This window comes from Nilaparvata lugens, chromosome 13 (genome assembly GCF_014356525.2).
Source record: "Nilaparvata lugens isolate BPH chromosome 13, ASM1435652v1, whole genome shotgun sequence".
Taxonomy (NCBI): domain Eukaryota; kingdom Metazoa; phylum Arthropoda; class Insecta; order Hemiptera; family Delphacidae; genus Nilaparvata; species Nilaparvata lugens.
The window spans coordinates 9,537,230-9,553,093 of record NC_052516.1 but is presented as its reverse complement, the minus strand read 5'-3'; the positions used below and the strand labels follow the sequence as shown (position 1 = coordinate 9,553,093).

Here is a 15,864-nt window from a genome sequence, read left to right as displayed (position 1 = left end):
CTGATTCAATTGCTCAAAAACCTATTAAATTTTAAAAATTATTAAATTCCACAAGAACTAATAAGCAAAGGATTTTCTGATAAGATAGTTCATTTTATTGGTTCTTCTAGCATTTAATCTGAATAAAAGACAAACTTTTGTTCAACCGGGTGTAAGTCTGATAATTATGCCATCAATAGAAAATAGATCTACTGCCTTTATATTTTTTATTCTGTATTGCCAGCCGTTTCTTTTGAAATCCAAAAACTTTTTCATCTAACTAACCATAGGTACCCTTTCACTTCATCCTCCTGCTTCTATCTTCTTGAAGCTTTTTCTATTCTAAGCCAAGAAGCAAAATAAACATTTTTTTTTAATCAATGTACTAAAGTCAAATCTTGCTTGATTAACTATTCAAATGTTTGTTCAGCTATGTAGGCTACTGTCGGCATTTATATTCAATTTCAATTAACATACCTTTGTAAACTAACTAAGACAGGATAAGGATAGACTGAGAAGGTAAAAATTTGAATAAACAATTAAGGTTTAATTTCCTATATTTATTTGTAATGCGGATATACCTATTACCTATTTACACAGACAATATTTCAAGTATTATTGCTATTTGAATATTTCCTTCCGAATAAACAAACACTCATATTATAGCATACATTCTAAACTTTATTGAGATGGTATATTCCTAAAATTGACTTCTTCCGTTTAAGCAGAGTAAGTATGAAAACTTAATTGTCAAGTCACTGTATACAAGTTCACTCAAGGCACCTAGAATACAATGCACTGTATTGTAGTTACAATTACATTGAGTTCAATCAATTACTTTTACTCATTACAACATTTCACACGCACTCAGTACCAGACAAGAAGTTTCAGAGACCTTAACAACATGTTGAACACTTATGTCGAAGCTTAGAACTTGATACTTACGGTACTTATAAGTAAGTAAGTATCAAGTAAGAACATATCAACTGTACTGAGTACTGGAATTGATAAGAGCCTGGCTTCTCTAACAGCGATAATAGAGTTATAGATCACTGCAATACATGAATATTATTTTGTAAAACTGTATTTTATCAAGTTCGGGGGGCGGTGCGGGGCGGTTCGCTTTCACGAGAGACCATTAATTGTGCGGATCTCTTTGTAGTTTGCCGACAATACAATGTGCTAGTGTGTGTCTGAAAAAGCAGAATAATAGAATAGTTATTACAATAATAAAAAATTGGAAGAAGTTTCAATTACTCCCCCCGATTTTATAACTTCATAGTGCACCGTATTATGTTCAGTATATTATGGCAATATAGAATAATTCCAGCCGACCCCTTTTCAGGTGCTTTGCTCATTGTTTTCGGTCGGGTGGCTGGGTTGGTTATACGAGCAAAGACTTATAAGGAAATGTGATTATTATCACGTTACAAAGTTGTATAATTAATTGTTGATGAATATTTATTCCTGAAATACCTATACCTCTGTGGCTGTGATGATTTTCATGCTCGGACAATTTCATTGAAGTTGTGTTTCAATGGGTAAATTCTTTGAGGGGAAAATGGCTTTACTTTCATTGTCCTATTATCATAGGTAAGGAAAGTACTGCTTTCCGAAAAAAATTAAGGTACCCCAATTTCCAAATTTCTATACGTTTCAAAGTCCCCTGAGTCCAAAAAAGTACATATGTTGGGAAAGTGATATTATTGAAAACTGTTTCTTGAGTTTGTTCGAGACATTTCGATGAAAATATTATGCTGTTCTAAAGAAATATAACAGAAAGATTTGATAATTTAAAAAAAAAATAAGTTGATGAGTAATGTGAAATCTGAACGGAAAACAATACTATCAGTGAGATCTCCTACAAACATGTAAAAGCAGTTATTGTGTGAAGGGTTCAGAGTGAATGCATTCAGTGGTAAGTAGGGCTAAAGATACGTGAATGAAATAGTTTGTGGTTTTGAATGAGGTTATTATTTTTCTAGAGTAATTAAAAATGTTTAGTACACTCGAGAGTGATAGAATTGGTAATGGAATTACGACAACAAAAGCTTGGAGGCTTATTCTTGAAGAAAATTGGACAAATTTCTATTGAAAATTGCTATAATACACAATAGTTATTTGTGCAACTAGTGCGCAAAGTGACAGTTTGCTGCACCGAAAGAAACGTTTACGCCCGAGCCGTATGCGAGGGCGGAATGGTTTGTTGAGTGCAGCAGAGGAACTTTGCGCACGTATTTCACATTAAGTTTTTCCTACAGTTACCATTGAATATGAAAAGTGGGTAATTATGGGTCAAATTGCCTGAAATGCATCAAATGTATATCTGTGTAATTTTATTATTAATAAATAAAATAGAATGTAGTATGTGTGTTTGAATGGCTGTGTGGTGTGTGGGTGGCATGTGGTGGCTGTCAACTGCTGTCATCCACTGTTGTCCACCACCTCAAGATTCTTATAACTTGCACCACAACACTATACCACAGTTACCAACTTAATTTTGATTTTGCTGCACTGGTGCTCCATATAACCTACTAGCTATTTTGCGTTGCCATGTTGCAAATCTGGAGTGCAGGACAAATTTTTCCCGCACTAGAGCGGAAAAGTGATTCTTTGCGTTCTGTAATCAGTGCAGCAATGGCCACTTTTCAAGGTAACTGTAGGAAAAGAAATTTTTTGGATATTTTGAAGCTTCTACTTGAATTTTTTTTAAATAATCTATTAGTGGGATCTATCACACATGTAGTTCAATACAAGTAGCTTGTTCTGCATCTGAATCGCCAAACCCTGACATTCAAGCAACACATAAGGAACCATCATATCATTGAAAATAATGCAAAATGGTACCTGTGTCCGTTGCATTTCATCAGTAAATTGCCAATTCCTATTCTAGAACTGTTCAACCATCATGTATCACACATTTGCTTGTTATTGACTCTGGCTCAAGGTGTAATATATTGACTAATGGTGTACTTATCGGCACTGATTGATGCCGGGGAACCAATCATATTTTATTGCCGTATTTCTCAACCATTCGATGCCCATTATCGCGCAGATAAAACGTACATTATATGTAAACTATTCATTGTGATTATATTAACCAGATTATCGTGTGGCACTAGACCTGCCATACATAGCTATCTGATTATAATATGTGAGTTGCTAGAAAGCAATAATATGGTCCAATAACCCTTGTCTAATCTCATTCTAAATCGGTTGAAGTTTATGTGTTGTTCGTGGAAGGAACGCAATCTTCGTGGAGTTATAGCTGTTTGTATATTCACTTGCTCTCAAGTACAGTGAATTCTTGAAGTGATTCCATTCAAATCTGACATACACATTGAAGAGAATAACACCAGGTGTTGAGTTCTGTCTTGAATCACGAACAACCTCTAGCTGGATTGAAGTATCAATAGTTATCATTGTTGTTACCTGCAGGTTATTATTTGCTTTTAAGGTTTGTCTGGCTGCTCTTTGATTGTCGAATCGAATGTGTAATGAGAGCAACTCACACATATGTTGATGAATATTGAAGATTGTTTCTATCAGTTACATTCCCATGGATTGTTCTCATTTGCTTTCTGTCAATAACAATACAAATAGAGGAATATGAAAACTTAACAGAAGTTTGGTTTTTGACTATAACGTATCATACTATTCAAATTCTTAAACACTCATCGTGCAAAATTCATAATCAATCAGCTGACAAGTGGATTATTCATTGCATGCATTACACAGATGTCTGGCCGTGTCTATTTCTATACGGTAAGGGTTCAATATTTTTTATGATGCGTATCAATATTCTCACATTTGAAAAACAAATTAATAATAGGAGATTGAAAATAAAATAAAAAATTATCAAATGAACTGAATAATGCCGAAGAAATTATTATATTCTTGATTGAAAAAATTAATTTTAAAATAGTTGAAAGATATTATTATCAGATGGAAAGATTATCACGAAACTGGATGAATCATCATATGGGCACAGAATAGGTACAGAATGGAAACTGTCAATCAAACGCCTATCTAACCAATGCTTTTTACATGGCGCAAATACTAGACACGTCACGTGACCTTAGGAAGTTCCAATCCTGGTTTTCTGATTGGGTCGTGGCAGTGAACGAGATCAATTGATCCGGATCTTTAAAGTGATCCGAATCTCCTATCAATGCTATTACAATGCGGCGCTTCCTAACAAGATGGCGGATTTTTGCGCCAGGGTACTAACCAAGTTTCCATACTGTATGTATACTGTGATATAGGATACAAATTCAAACGTGAACCGAGTTTATTAACATTAGTGAGTTTTTGATCTTGGTGCAAACAAATAACAGTTTTTAAGAGTAAATTTTGATTCAACTGTGAATTGTGATTCAACTGAATCAACTAGAACAGGTGACATCAGATACTTGTGGATGAGAAAACTGCGTGAGGCCTACTGTTCACAGAACTACTAGTGTAGGCACTTTTTCCATTAACAATAGGGAAATTCACTAATAATCCTTCTATCTGGTGCTGTACGTTCTACGAACTCACGGCAAAAAAGATGCTAACAAGGACTAGTTATCAATAGATCAAATCAAATCAAATCAATTTATTGCCATTCTTTTTTTACAAACAAGTGATACAAAAACATTCTTATAATGTTATAACTACTTATAATCTAAACTAATTTAAAAACATATTCAACGAATGTTTTCTTTTATTTTAATATTGAAATAATGGGCTCTCCCAGAAAAGCTAATGCTTGAGCTCTGGAAGAAAGATCAAAAATGTTAAAAGGTAATTAGGATGGATGTCTAAGACAATTTAATTAGTACCAGAAAAAACAATATGCAATATAAACACTAGAATATAAATGTATGTACAATATAACAATGTAAGCACTAGAACAAAAAGTCAATTAATCTTCTGAAATCTCAAGTCCGAAGTAAACTTTCCTACATACCCACTCTCTTATTTCATAAATTAAACACTTAGTAGTTCTATTTAGAATGAATTTTTCAGGTAGACAATTTATTATTCTATGGCAATAGAAGGACAATTGGTGTTTGCCATATGTAAGTCTAGTGAATAGGTTATTGTAGGTATTGAAAACATTTTGACGTATTAGATATGGTGTATTACGAGTAGTGAATTTGTCTTTGTTTTTATTAATGTACAGAATTGCGTTAGTTACGTATGTTTGTCTCAATGTTGGTAAATCAATTTCTTTAAATAGTAGTCTACTAGGGTACATTCTCGGTCTTCCCAGGGCTGCTCTGATAATATGATTAATGAACTAATGAATTAATGAACTAATGAATCCAATGAATGACTAACCTTCCTCTTCTTCTCAATCTCGGCATCCACATCCTCCACTTTGTCCAAATACTTGAAGTGCAACTCCAGTAAGCGATCCACCTTTTCGTGGTCGTTCTCGGTAAACTTGCTGAGCAGCCTCTGCCGTTGGGTGCCGCGACAGCTCCGAAGCATGCTGGCGATAATCGACACCACATGCTCCTCGTGCTCCTCTGTCGACAGCACGCGGCGGCGGTTCTTCTTGGGCGTTTTCATGAACAGCGGGAAGATGGTGCGCAGGCCGAGAATATCCACGAATTTGTTGCAGTTCTCTTTGCCGTCTGGACCGGACATGGCGTGGTTTAGCACCTAGAAAATCAATCAATCGATCAATAAACCTTTCATTTGACATAAATAATTAATATTTCAGTAGGTCAAGTTTTTAATTAAACCCTTGCGGAGCACGGGTTACCTGCTAGTCAATAATTGACCGAACGCAGTGAGGTCTATGTTTTTACTCGAATTTCTTTTGTCTGCCTGTATGTATGTAACGCATTTACGGCCAAACACGTTGATAGAATTCTATGAGATTTGGCAGGAATATTCCTTTTTTAACTGCGCGTCGATGTATACACAAGGTTTTTTTGAAATTTTGCATTTCAAGGATAATATGAAAGTAAAAGGTATTTCCTCCATACTTCGTTATCACTTTATAATATCATCTATTCTGGAGTTAGGATTAATCAGACTATAGAATTAATATCGGGGCACCGAGCTTCGCTCGTTATTTTTATTTTATTGATAAACAGAACACAATTCTCTAAAATGATCGTGTCTTTATTTCACAGCTGGCTATACGTCAGCTTATGAATTTCGGGGATGCGATATTTTGATTTTCCACAGAATCACTCGCTTACTTTTTACCATCCACAGACGACGAAAGTCTCAGCTGTTTCAGCCAAGGATGAATTATCCTTTTAATGTCGTTCAGCGAGTTTTCCCAAGGATGAGACCTAGTGCAATCGAATTTTTATATCATAAACCTACTATGTTCCAAATTTCGTGAATATCGTTAGAGCCGTTTTCGAGATCCGTTGAACATAAATATCCAGATATAAATATAAATAACCAGATATAAAAATACAGAAATTGCTCGCTTAATATAATAGGATTCATAATGAATCAGCTGACAAATGGATTATTCATTGCATGCATTACACAGATGTCTGGAGAAGCCGGTGAACAGGTGACACCAGATACTTGTGGATGAGAAAACTGCGTGAGGTCTACTGTTCACAGAACTACTGGTAATAATATCGAGTAGCCTGGCTGGTTCAGGTCTGGTGTCAGAGTTTTCAGGTCGCAACCGATCGATTTCAGGGACTCTGACATGACGTAATGACTGGTTTTTAGGCAGCCGGGATTGACAGCTTAATGTGTCCTTCCGAAACACGGGAGTGGCCCTAGAAAAATATCTTACCCGGGCCTCTGAATTATAAAGTCAGCATCTAACCCACTCGACTACGGCCACTCTCTTGTATATCATTATATTCATTCATACATTTATATAATAAATAATCAAAATGATAGGGAGAGAAAAAATAAGGTAACCTTGTGCTATTCCTCTCCCAAATTTAGATAGGGTTACACATAGTCCGAAATAGGTTGCTTGTTGACGAAGGCCCAAACCGCTTACAATTCTAATTTATACAACAGTCCAAATCTCAGGTTAGATCACTCCAAAATTCTGCAATTACACACTTGATTTACAATTCAAAACACAAAAATAATCTTTAAATTGAAAAAAATACTTCTAAATTGAATTAAATTAATTACAAATAGTTGGAAAATTCCAAATTTTGAGACCGAAAAGACAAACACAATTTTTAGAACTTATCACAGCTGTTGCTGTTGGTAGAGACTTGATTATTTTTAACGAGAATGAACAGTTAATATGACATCAATAAACTGTATCAGCTACCGTCTATAGAAGGTATTGACAAGACAGAGGATTGGCAACGTTGTTCTCTTATATTTCTCCACTGCCATTAAAACGTGGACCTCACTATAGTTTCATGTTTTCTGTTTATAACGAACCAGAAATAGATTGCTAACCTTGAGTGATCCATTGCGACTGAGTTTCTTCTCTCGGAGCATGAGGTTCATGAGCTGCAGTCCTTCACCCTTGAGGAATTTGTCCTTGTTGGCGGGAATGGCCAGGCTGGAGCAGATCACGTTGAACAAGTTCTCCATCATTTCCGCCTCCTCCGCCGAGGCCGGGTCATGCCGCTTGTAGAACGCCAGTTGCTACAACAAAACAAAACGGTTAACTAATTAGAAAAAGAACAGCCTCAAAATGTTGATAGGATTGGGAAGAGTAGGTGGCCCGTCAACTAGAACCGTTTTCGTCCGAACTAGCATCGGCCGAAAACTACCGAACTCGTCCGAACGATCCCCCAGAAAAGAAAGGAATAGATACTCGTCCATTGCAACAGGCTCATACGGCCGTCTCTGGCCGATCAATTTTTCGATCCGAATTGAATGGGATTTTCCGGCTCTATCCGGCAGAACTAACTAGTCGAGCTGAGACAACTAAGTGTTCCTAACCTAAAATTGTTTCACAGTCTTGTTAGTTTTTGTTTTTTTTTGTTGAAATTATTCTGTTTTATAATTTTTATTTTTATTCTTTCATAACTGTACCTTCATTGTATTATCATTCATCCCATCATCATCACCTAGGCTTAAAATACTTCTAGAAAGTCGCCTTTGTGAAATAATAATAATAATGATAATGACAGTTGTAACTATGGACAATGAAAAGTTGATCATTTTGGTTCAAGAGCATGTTCCATTGTAGGATATGCGAGACAAAAGATATCATCGTCGTGATGTTCAAAGGAATCTGTGGACAAAGATTGCTGAACAAATAGGATCTGAAGTTAAGATTATTGTAATGAGTAACTAATTTAGTGGATATTTGTTTATTCAGTTTTCAAAATCTCAATATAATCATTGTTTATGAAAAATTTTGGTGGCTATGATAGTAGTTAATTCAATAATTGGCAACCAGCCAACTACTGAACTAGACTGACCTAAACGGTTCCAATGGACGACCATATTCGGCAGATTCGTCCGATCCAACGGCCGAACGGATCGGTTGAATACGGTTCCAGTGGACGGTTACCCGTATGAGAAGGAGACGGAGAAGAAGTCCTTAGGTTTTTGTATCTTCGATTTTTTGTAGTTTATTTCCACTTCGCTGCTCTATTTGAGTTTTAAACATTTTTATACCATTATGATTTATATATAATATAATAAAGGGAAAACTTGGCTTATACACGTACGGAATAGGAAATTCACGAATGACGCATCATCAAGTCTCAACTTCTCAACTGATTAACTTGAAATTTGTCATATAGATTCTTAATTTACCGAGGATGGTTATAGGCATATTTTAAATTCTTCAAGTTTTCAGTTTGTCAAGTTCTTCATAATTAGACCCTTGCGGAGCACGGGTTACCTACTTGTCATGAATAAAGAAATCTGAATCTAAATATGATTTATACTGAAAGTTTGCAGTAAATTGACTGTGAACGTTTGTCATAAGATCCAATACTGACAGATTGAATGTGAATTGCCTACCTGTAGCAGGGCGTCAATGCCCTCCATCTCGCCTAGGGCGGCCTGGTTTTCGGTGCAGTTCTGCAGCAGAATTGACAGCATCTCACTGGCGTACAATTTGTTAGCGTCGAATGGCACCTTGGCACGCAGACGTTTTAGCAGCCAACCCATCAGGCCCTGCAATCATTTATTCATTGATCCATCTATTCTAATATACAGTTCATTTTATGACATTCATTCATTTATCACTACAATTAGATTACTTTGTGGTAATAATGGGCTAATGATAGGCCTACTCCTTCTGAACGATAGTTTCTCTGATATTATTCCTTAAATTTTCTTCTCCTACAGTTACGTTGAAAAGTGGCCATTGCTGCACTGATTACAGAACGCAAAGAATCACTTTTCCGCTCTAGTGCGGGAAAAATCTTTCTGCACTCCAGATTTGCAACATGGCAACGCAAAATACTTAGTAGGTTATATGGAGCAACAGTGCAGCAAAATCAAAATGAAGTTGGTAACAGTGACTGCTGTGGCTGCTATAGTGAGCAGAGGTGCAACCAAGCACAACGCGCTAATTATTATTCATTATATATTATAACCAAGGACAACGAGGACTTTAGGATTTTAGGATTAAGGTTTTTATCAATAATAAAATTACACAGAAAAACATTTGATGGATTTCAGGCAATTTTACCCATAATTACCCACTTTTCATATTCAATGGTAACTGTAGGAAAAACTACAATGTGAAATACGTGCGCAAAGTTCCTCTGCTGCACTCAAGAAACCATTCCGCCCTCGCCTACGGCTCGGGCGTAAACGTTTCTTTCGGTGCAGCAAACTGTCACTTTGGGCACTAGTTGCACAAATAACTATTCAGCTGGGCTTGTCTTTAATATTCGCTCTCCACATTATACGAGCATTCATTATTTAAAAAAAAAACATTAAAAAACGTTTTAAGAATGTTTGTCACCGCTAGACGGTTTATTGATATTTCTGTATTATTATTTTTATTTATTCATTTTATTTTATTATTATTTTTTTTGAAAAACCGAATAGCTTTGAAGCCTGCTCTTGCACTGCATGTTGTGTATGATCTTTATTCATGTATTGTTATTGTAATTCTGTTAGAAATTTTATTGTATTGACATGGCCTAGTGTAATGTATGTATTTTCTGGCTGTAATAAAATCATTGAATCATTGACGGTCAACTCAAAAATGACGGCACCGCTATTTTTCGTTATTTTTACTTTTTGTCTAGTTGAGAAGTTGATATTGTGGTGATTATTCATATTAAATAAAAATACTTCTAAATTGAATTAAATTAATTACAAATAGTTGGAAAATTCCAAATTTTGAGACCGAAAAGACAAACACAATTTTTAGAACTTATCACAGCTGTTGCTGTTGGTAGAGACTTGATTATTTTTAACGAGAATGAACAGTTAATATGACATCAATAAACTGTATCAGCTACCGTCTATAGAAGGTATTGACAAGACAGAGGATTGGCAACGTTGTTCTCTTATATTTCTCCACTGCCATTAAAACGTGGACCTCACTATAGTTTCATGTTTTCTGTTTATAACGAACCAGAAATAGATTGCTAACCTTGAGTGATCCATTGCGACTGAGTTTCTTCTCTCGGAGCATGAGGTTCATGAGCTGCAGTCCTTCACCCTTGAGGAATTTGTCCTTGTTGGCGGGAATGGCCAGGCTGGAGCAGATCACGTTGAACAAGTTCTCCATCATTTCCGCCTCCTCCGCCGAGGCGGGTCATGCCGCTTGTAGAACGCCAGTTGCTACAACAAAACAAAACGGTTGACTAATTAGAAAAAAAACAGCCTCAAAATGTTGATAGGATTGGGAAGAGTAGGTGGGCCGTCAACTAGAACCGTTTTCGTCCGAACTAGCATCGGCCGAAAACTACCGAACTCGTCCGAACGATCCCCCAGAAAAGAAAGGAATAGATACTCGTCCATTGCAACAGGCTCATACGGCCGTCTCTGGCCGATCAATTTTTCGATCCGAATTGAATGGGATTTTCCGGCTCTATCCGGCAGAACTAACTAGTCGAGCTGAGACAACTAAGTGTTCCTAACCTAAAATTGTTTCACAGTCTTGTTAGTTTTTGTTTTTTTTGTTGAAATTATTCTGTTTTATAATTTTTATTTTTATTCTTTCATAACTGTACCTTCATTGTATTATCATTCATCCCATCATCATCACCTAGGCTTAAAATACTTCTAGAAAGTCGCCTTTGTGAAATAATAATAATAATGATAATGACAGTTGTAACTATGGACAATGAAAAGTTGATCATTTTGGTTCAAGAGCATGTTCCATTGTAGGATATGCGAGACAAAAGATATCATCGTCGTGATGTTCAAAGGAATCTGTGGACAAAAATTGCTGAACAAATAGGATCTGAAGTTAAGATTATTGTAATGAGTAACTAATTTAGTGGATATTTGTTTATTCAGTATTCAAAATCTCAATATAATCATTGTTTATGAAAATTTTTGGTGGCCTTGATAGTAGTTAATTCAATAATTGGCAACCAGCCAACTACTGAACTAGACTGACCTAAACGGTTCCAATAGACGACCATATTCGGCCGAATTAACGGCCGGTAGATTCGTCCGATCCAACGGCCGAACGGATCGGTTGAATACGGTTCCAGTGGACGGTTACCCGTATGAGAAGGAGACGGAGAAGTCCTTAGGTTTTTGTATCTTCGATTTTTTGTAGTTTATTTCCACTTCGCTGCTCTATTTGAGTTTTAATCATTTTTTAATCATTATACATAATATAATGATATATAATATAATAAAGGGAAAACTTGGCTTATACACGTACGAGATAGGAAATTCACGAATGACGCATCATCAAGTCTCAACTTCTCAACTGATTAACTTGAAATTTGTCATATAGATTCTTAATTTACCGAGGATGGTTATAGGCATATTTTAAATTCTTCAAGTTTTCAGTTTGTCAAGTTCTTCATAATTAGACCCTTGCGGAGCACGGGTTACCTACTTGTCATGAATAAAGAAATCTGAATCTAAATATGATTTTATACTGAAAGTTTGCAGTAAATTGACTGTGAACGTTTGTCATAAGATCCAATACTGACAGATTGAATGTGAATTGCCTACCTGTAGCAGGGCGTCAATGCCCTCCATCTCGCCTAGGGCGGCCTGGTTTTCGGTGCAGTTCTGCAGCAGAATTGACAGCATCTCACTGGCGTACAATTTGTTAGCGTCGAATGGCACCTTGGCACGCAGACGTTTTAGCAGCCAACCCATCAGGCCCTGCAATCATTTATTCATTGATCCATCTATTCTAATATACAGTTCATTTTATGACATTCATTCATTTATCACTACAATTAGATTACTTTGTGGTAATAATGGGCTAATGATAGGCCTACTCCTTCTGAACGATAGTTTCTCTGATATTATTCCTTAAATTTTCTTCTCCTACAGTTACGTTGAAAAGTGGCCATTGCTGCACTGATTACAGAACGCAAAGAATCACTTTTCCGCTCTAGTGCGGGAAAAATCTTTTCTGCACTCCAGATTTGCAACATGGCAACGCAAAATACTTAGTAGGTTATATGGAGCAACAGTGCAGCAAAATCAAAATGAAGTTGGTAACAGTGACTGCTGTGGCTGCTATAGTGAGCAGAGGTGCAACCAAGCACAACGCGCTAATTATTATTCATTATATATTATAACCAAGGACAACGAGGACTTTAGGATTTTAGGATTAAGGTTTTTATCAATAATAAAATTACACAGAAAAACATTTGATGGATTTCAGGCAATTTTACCCATAATTACCCACTTTTCATATTCAATGGTAACTGTAGGAAAAACTACAATGTGAAATACGTGCGCAAAGTTCCTCTGCTGCACTCAAGAAACCATTCCGCCCTCGCCTACGGCTCGGGCGTAAACGTTTCTTTCGGTGCAGCAAACTGTCACTTTGGGCACTAGTTGCACAAATAACTATTCAGCTGGGCTTGTCTTTAATATTCGCTCTCCACATTATACGAGCATTCATTATTTAAAAAAAAACATTAAAAAACGTTTTAAGAATGTTTGTCACCGCTAGACGGTTTATTGATATTTCTGTATTATTATTTTTATTTATTCATTTTATTTTATTATTATTTTTTTTGAAAAACCGAATAGCTTTGAAGCCTGCTCTTGCACTGCATGTTGTGTATGATCTTTATTCATGTATTGTTATTGTAATTCTGTTAGAAATTTTATTGTATTGACATGGCCTAGTGTAATGTATGTATTTTCTGGCTGTAATAAAATCATTGAATCATTGACGGTCAACTCAAAAATGACGGCACCGCTATTTTTCGTTATTTTTACTTTTTGTCTAGTTGAGAAGTTGATATTGTGGTGATTATTCATATTAAATAAAAAGACTAATAAGTTGTCAAAAAAATACAGATTTATTGATAGTTAGAAAGACCGGTTTCGGTTGTTACACCTTTGTCAATCTCTGATAAACAGAGATTAGTCAGAGAGATTAGACAGTTTATCAGAGATTGACAATGGTATAACAACCGAAACCGGTCTCTCTAACTATCAATAAATCTGTATTTTTTGATAATTTATTAGTCTTTTTATCTAATATAAATAATTACCACAATATCAACTTCTCAACTACACAAAAAGTAAAAATAACGAAAAATAGCGGTGCTGTCATTTTTGAGTTGACCGTTATCAATCTCTGATAAACTGTCTAATCTCTCTGACTAATCTCTGTTTATCAGAGATTGACAATGGTGCAACCGAAACCGGTCTTTCTAACTATCAATAAATCTGTATTTTTTGACAATTTATTAGTCTTTTTAATCAATTTTACGTTATGGTCATCACTAGCGAAACCAACACCATGTTAATTATATAGCCAACGTTTTCAACCACCGCTACATTACAGCCGCTAATAACGGCACGGTTTTCTTGGGAAACCATAGCTTTAAGAATTTTGTGGTAACTTGATCTACGTAGTACTTGATTATTCAGCTGAATTTGGCGATAGCTAGAGCTAGAATTGGATTCAGAATAAAGACCAGAACAATATTGAGCGTTTTTCAGGCGTTTTCAGACGGCGTTTTTAGAGTCGGCAGAGCAGGAAGCTCTTCGATTGGCTGATTGAGTTGGCGTCAGAAAAAAAACGCTTAATGTGTTCTGGCCCTTAGGAATTTGATTGATTGATTGATTGATTGAATTGCTTGGTTTTCATTCAATCGATCCTGGGTCACTGACTAGCGACATCCCTGACCTCATCTGCTTCTACTGTGAAGCGTCAGCCTCTAGTAGAAACTTGTCTAGTAGACACGCTCGTTCAACTAACCTGACTGGCGACATCCCTGACGACATCCGGCCTCAGCTCGATGGCATTCTCTAGAATGGCGAGGGTGTTGTGCACCCCGGCCGCCTCCTCCCGCACCCCCTCATCCAGCCTCTCCAGGTTCGACACGAGCAGAGCGCACGCTTGCTGACTCAGCAGAGCGTCCACCAGCGAATCAGCGCCTTCCTTCTCCTCGTGAAGAATGTCCACGTCGGTCAACTCCTAAGACGAACAATTGCAAATTCACTCTAATGAAAATTGTCGGATACAATGTTTACAACGGTCAAATCCTATAACGAACAATTTCAAATTCACCCTATTCAATGGAAATTTGCGGTTACAATGTCCATGTCGGTCAGTTCCTGCAACCAACAACAATTACTTAAATTTAATAAATTCATAATATTCAATCAATTCAAATTCAAAAGTTGTTTATTTCATAAGTTATACAAGCGATTACCGTGGTACAGCATAATATGAGAATACACATTACAATACACTTTCAGCACCACAGAGATGACAGCAGATATACAAATATTAACAAATATTTACTCTCGCAGCAATGCCTACGTCGGTCAACTCATACAGCAACAATTCTAAATTCACCCTATAAAATGAAAATCCTTGTGTACAATATCCATGTTGGTCAACTCCTACAATGAACAATTTCAAATTCACCCTACTTTCCGAAAACAATAATAGCAAGCAACCACTATAGTGAGGTCCATGTTATAATATCACAGTATACATACAGTATGGAAACTTGGCTAGTACTCTGACGCAAAAATCCGCCATCTTGTTAGGAAGGGCCGCATTGTAATAGTATTGATGGTAGGTTCGGATCACTTTAATGATCCGGATCAATTGATCTCGTTCACTGCCACGAGCCAATCAGAAGACCAGGATTGGAACTTTCCAAGATCACGTGACGTGTCTAGTATTTGCGTCATGTAAAAAGCATTGGTTAGATAGGCGTTTGATTACAAGTTTCCATTCTGTACCTATTCTGTGATAATATTACAGTATTCAACATTAGAGTTGCTATCCTTGTCTATCATTCGACAAAGCAGATAACGCTATATAGTGTGCTACAGTATATTCAAAAATATTTTAAAAAAGTATTCAAGATTGAACATTGTTTCATAGAAATTGAATTTAAATTGCAACGCATGTGAATTAATCAAAATAAGACTGCTAAGTGGATCAGTATGAGTAAAATTTAAGCTATTTAAAAATATTTAGTGTAGATAATTTGTGTATCTAATACTAGCAGGTAACCCGTGCTCCGCAAGGGTCCAATTGAAAACTTGACCTACTAAAATCTTGAAGAATCTAAAATAGGCCAATAACCATCCTCGATAAATTAAGAATCTATATGCAAAATTTCAAGTTGATCAGTTTAGTAGTTGAGACGTGATGATGCGTCATTCGGGAATTTCCTATCCCTTACGTGTATAAGCCGATTCTTTCCTTTACTATTATGATGATATAAGATAGATTAAAACGTCTACAGATTGAAGTTTATAAGAATTTGCAGTTATAATAATGTTAAATAATTATTATTTATTCATTAAATCATTCAGAATTACACAACTTAC

General features: G+C 36.1%; 1 protein-coding gene across 1 annotated transcript in view; it reads right to left on the bottom strand.

Moving 5' to 3' along the window:
• Positions 1–3,524: 3,524 nt before the first annotated feature.
• The window catches only part of LOC111043915 (beta-catenin-like protein 1), a 17,456-nt gene continuing 5,116 nt past the window's right edge, over positions 3,525–15,864 (bottom strand). Inside the window, exons 5-9 of the mRNA XM_039440339.1 lie at positions 14,270–14,488; positions 12,046–12,201; positions 7,378–7,569; positions 5,305–5,631; positions 3,525–3,560 (exon numbers count right to left, since the gene is read on the bottom strand). Coding sequence (XP_039296273.1) covers positions 3,525–3,560; positions 5,305–5,631; positions 7,378–7,569; positions 12,046–12,201; positions 14,270–14,488 — 930 coding nt within the window. The remainder of the gene's footprint in view (positions 3,561–5,304; positions 5,632–7,377; positions 7,570–12,045; positions 12,202–14,269; positions 14,489–15,864) is intronic.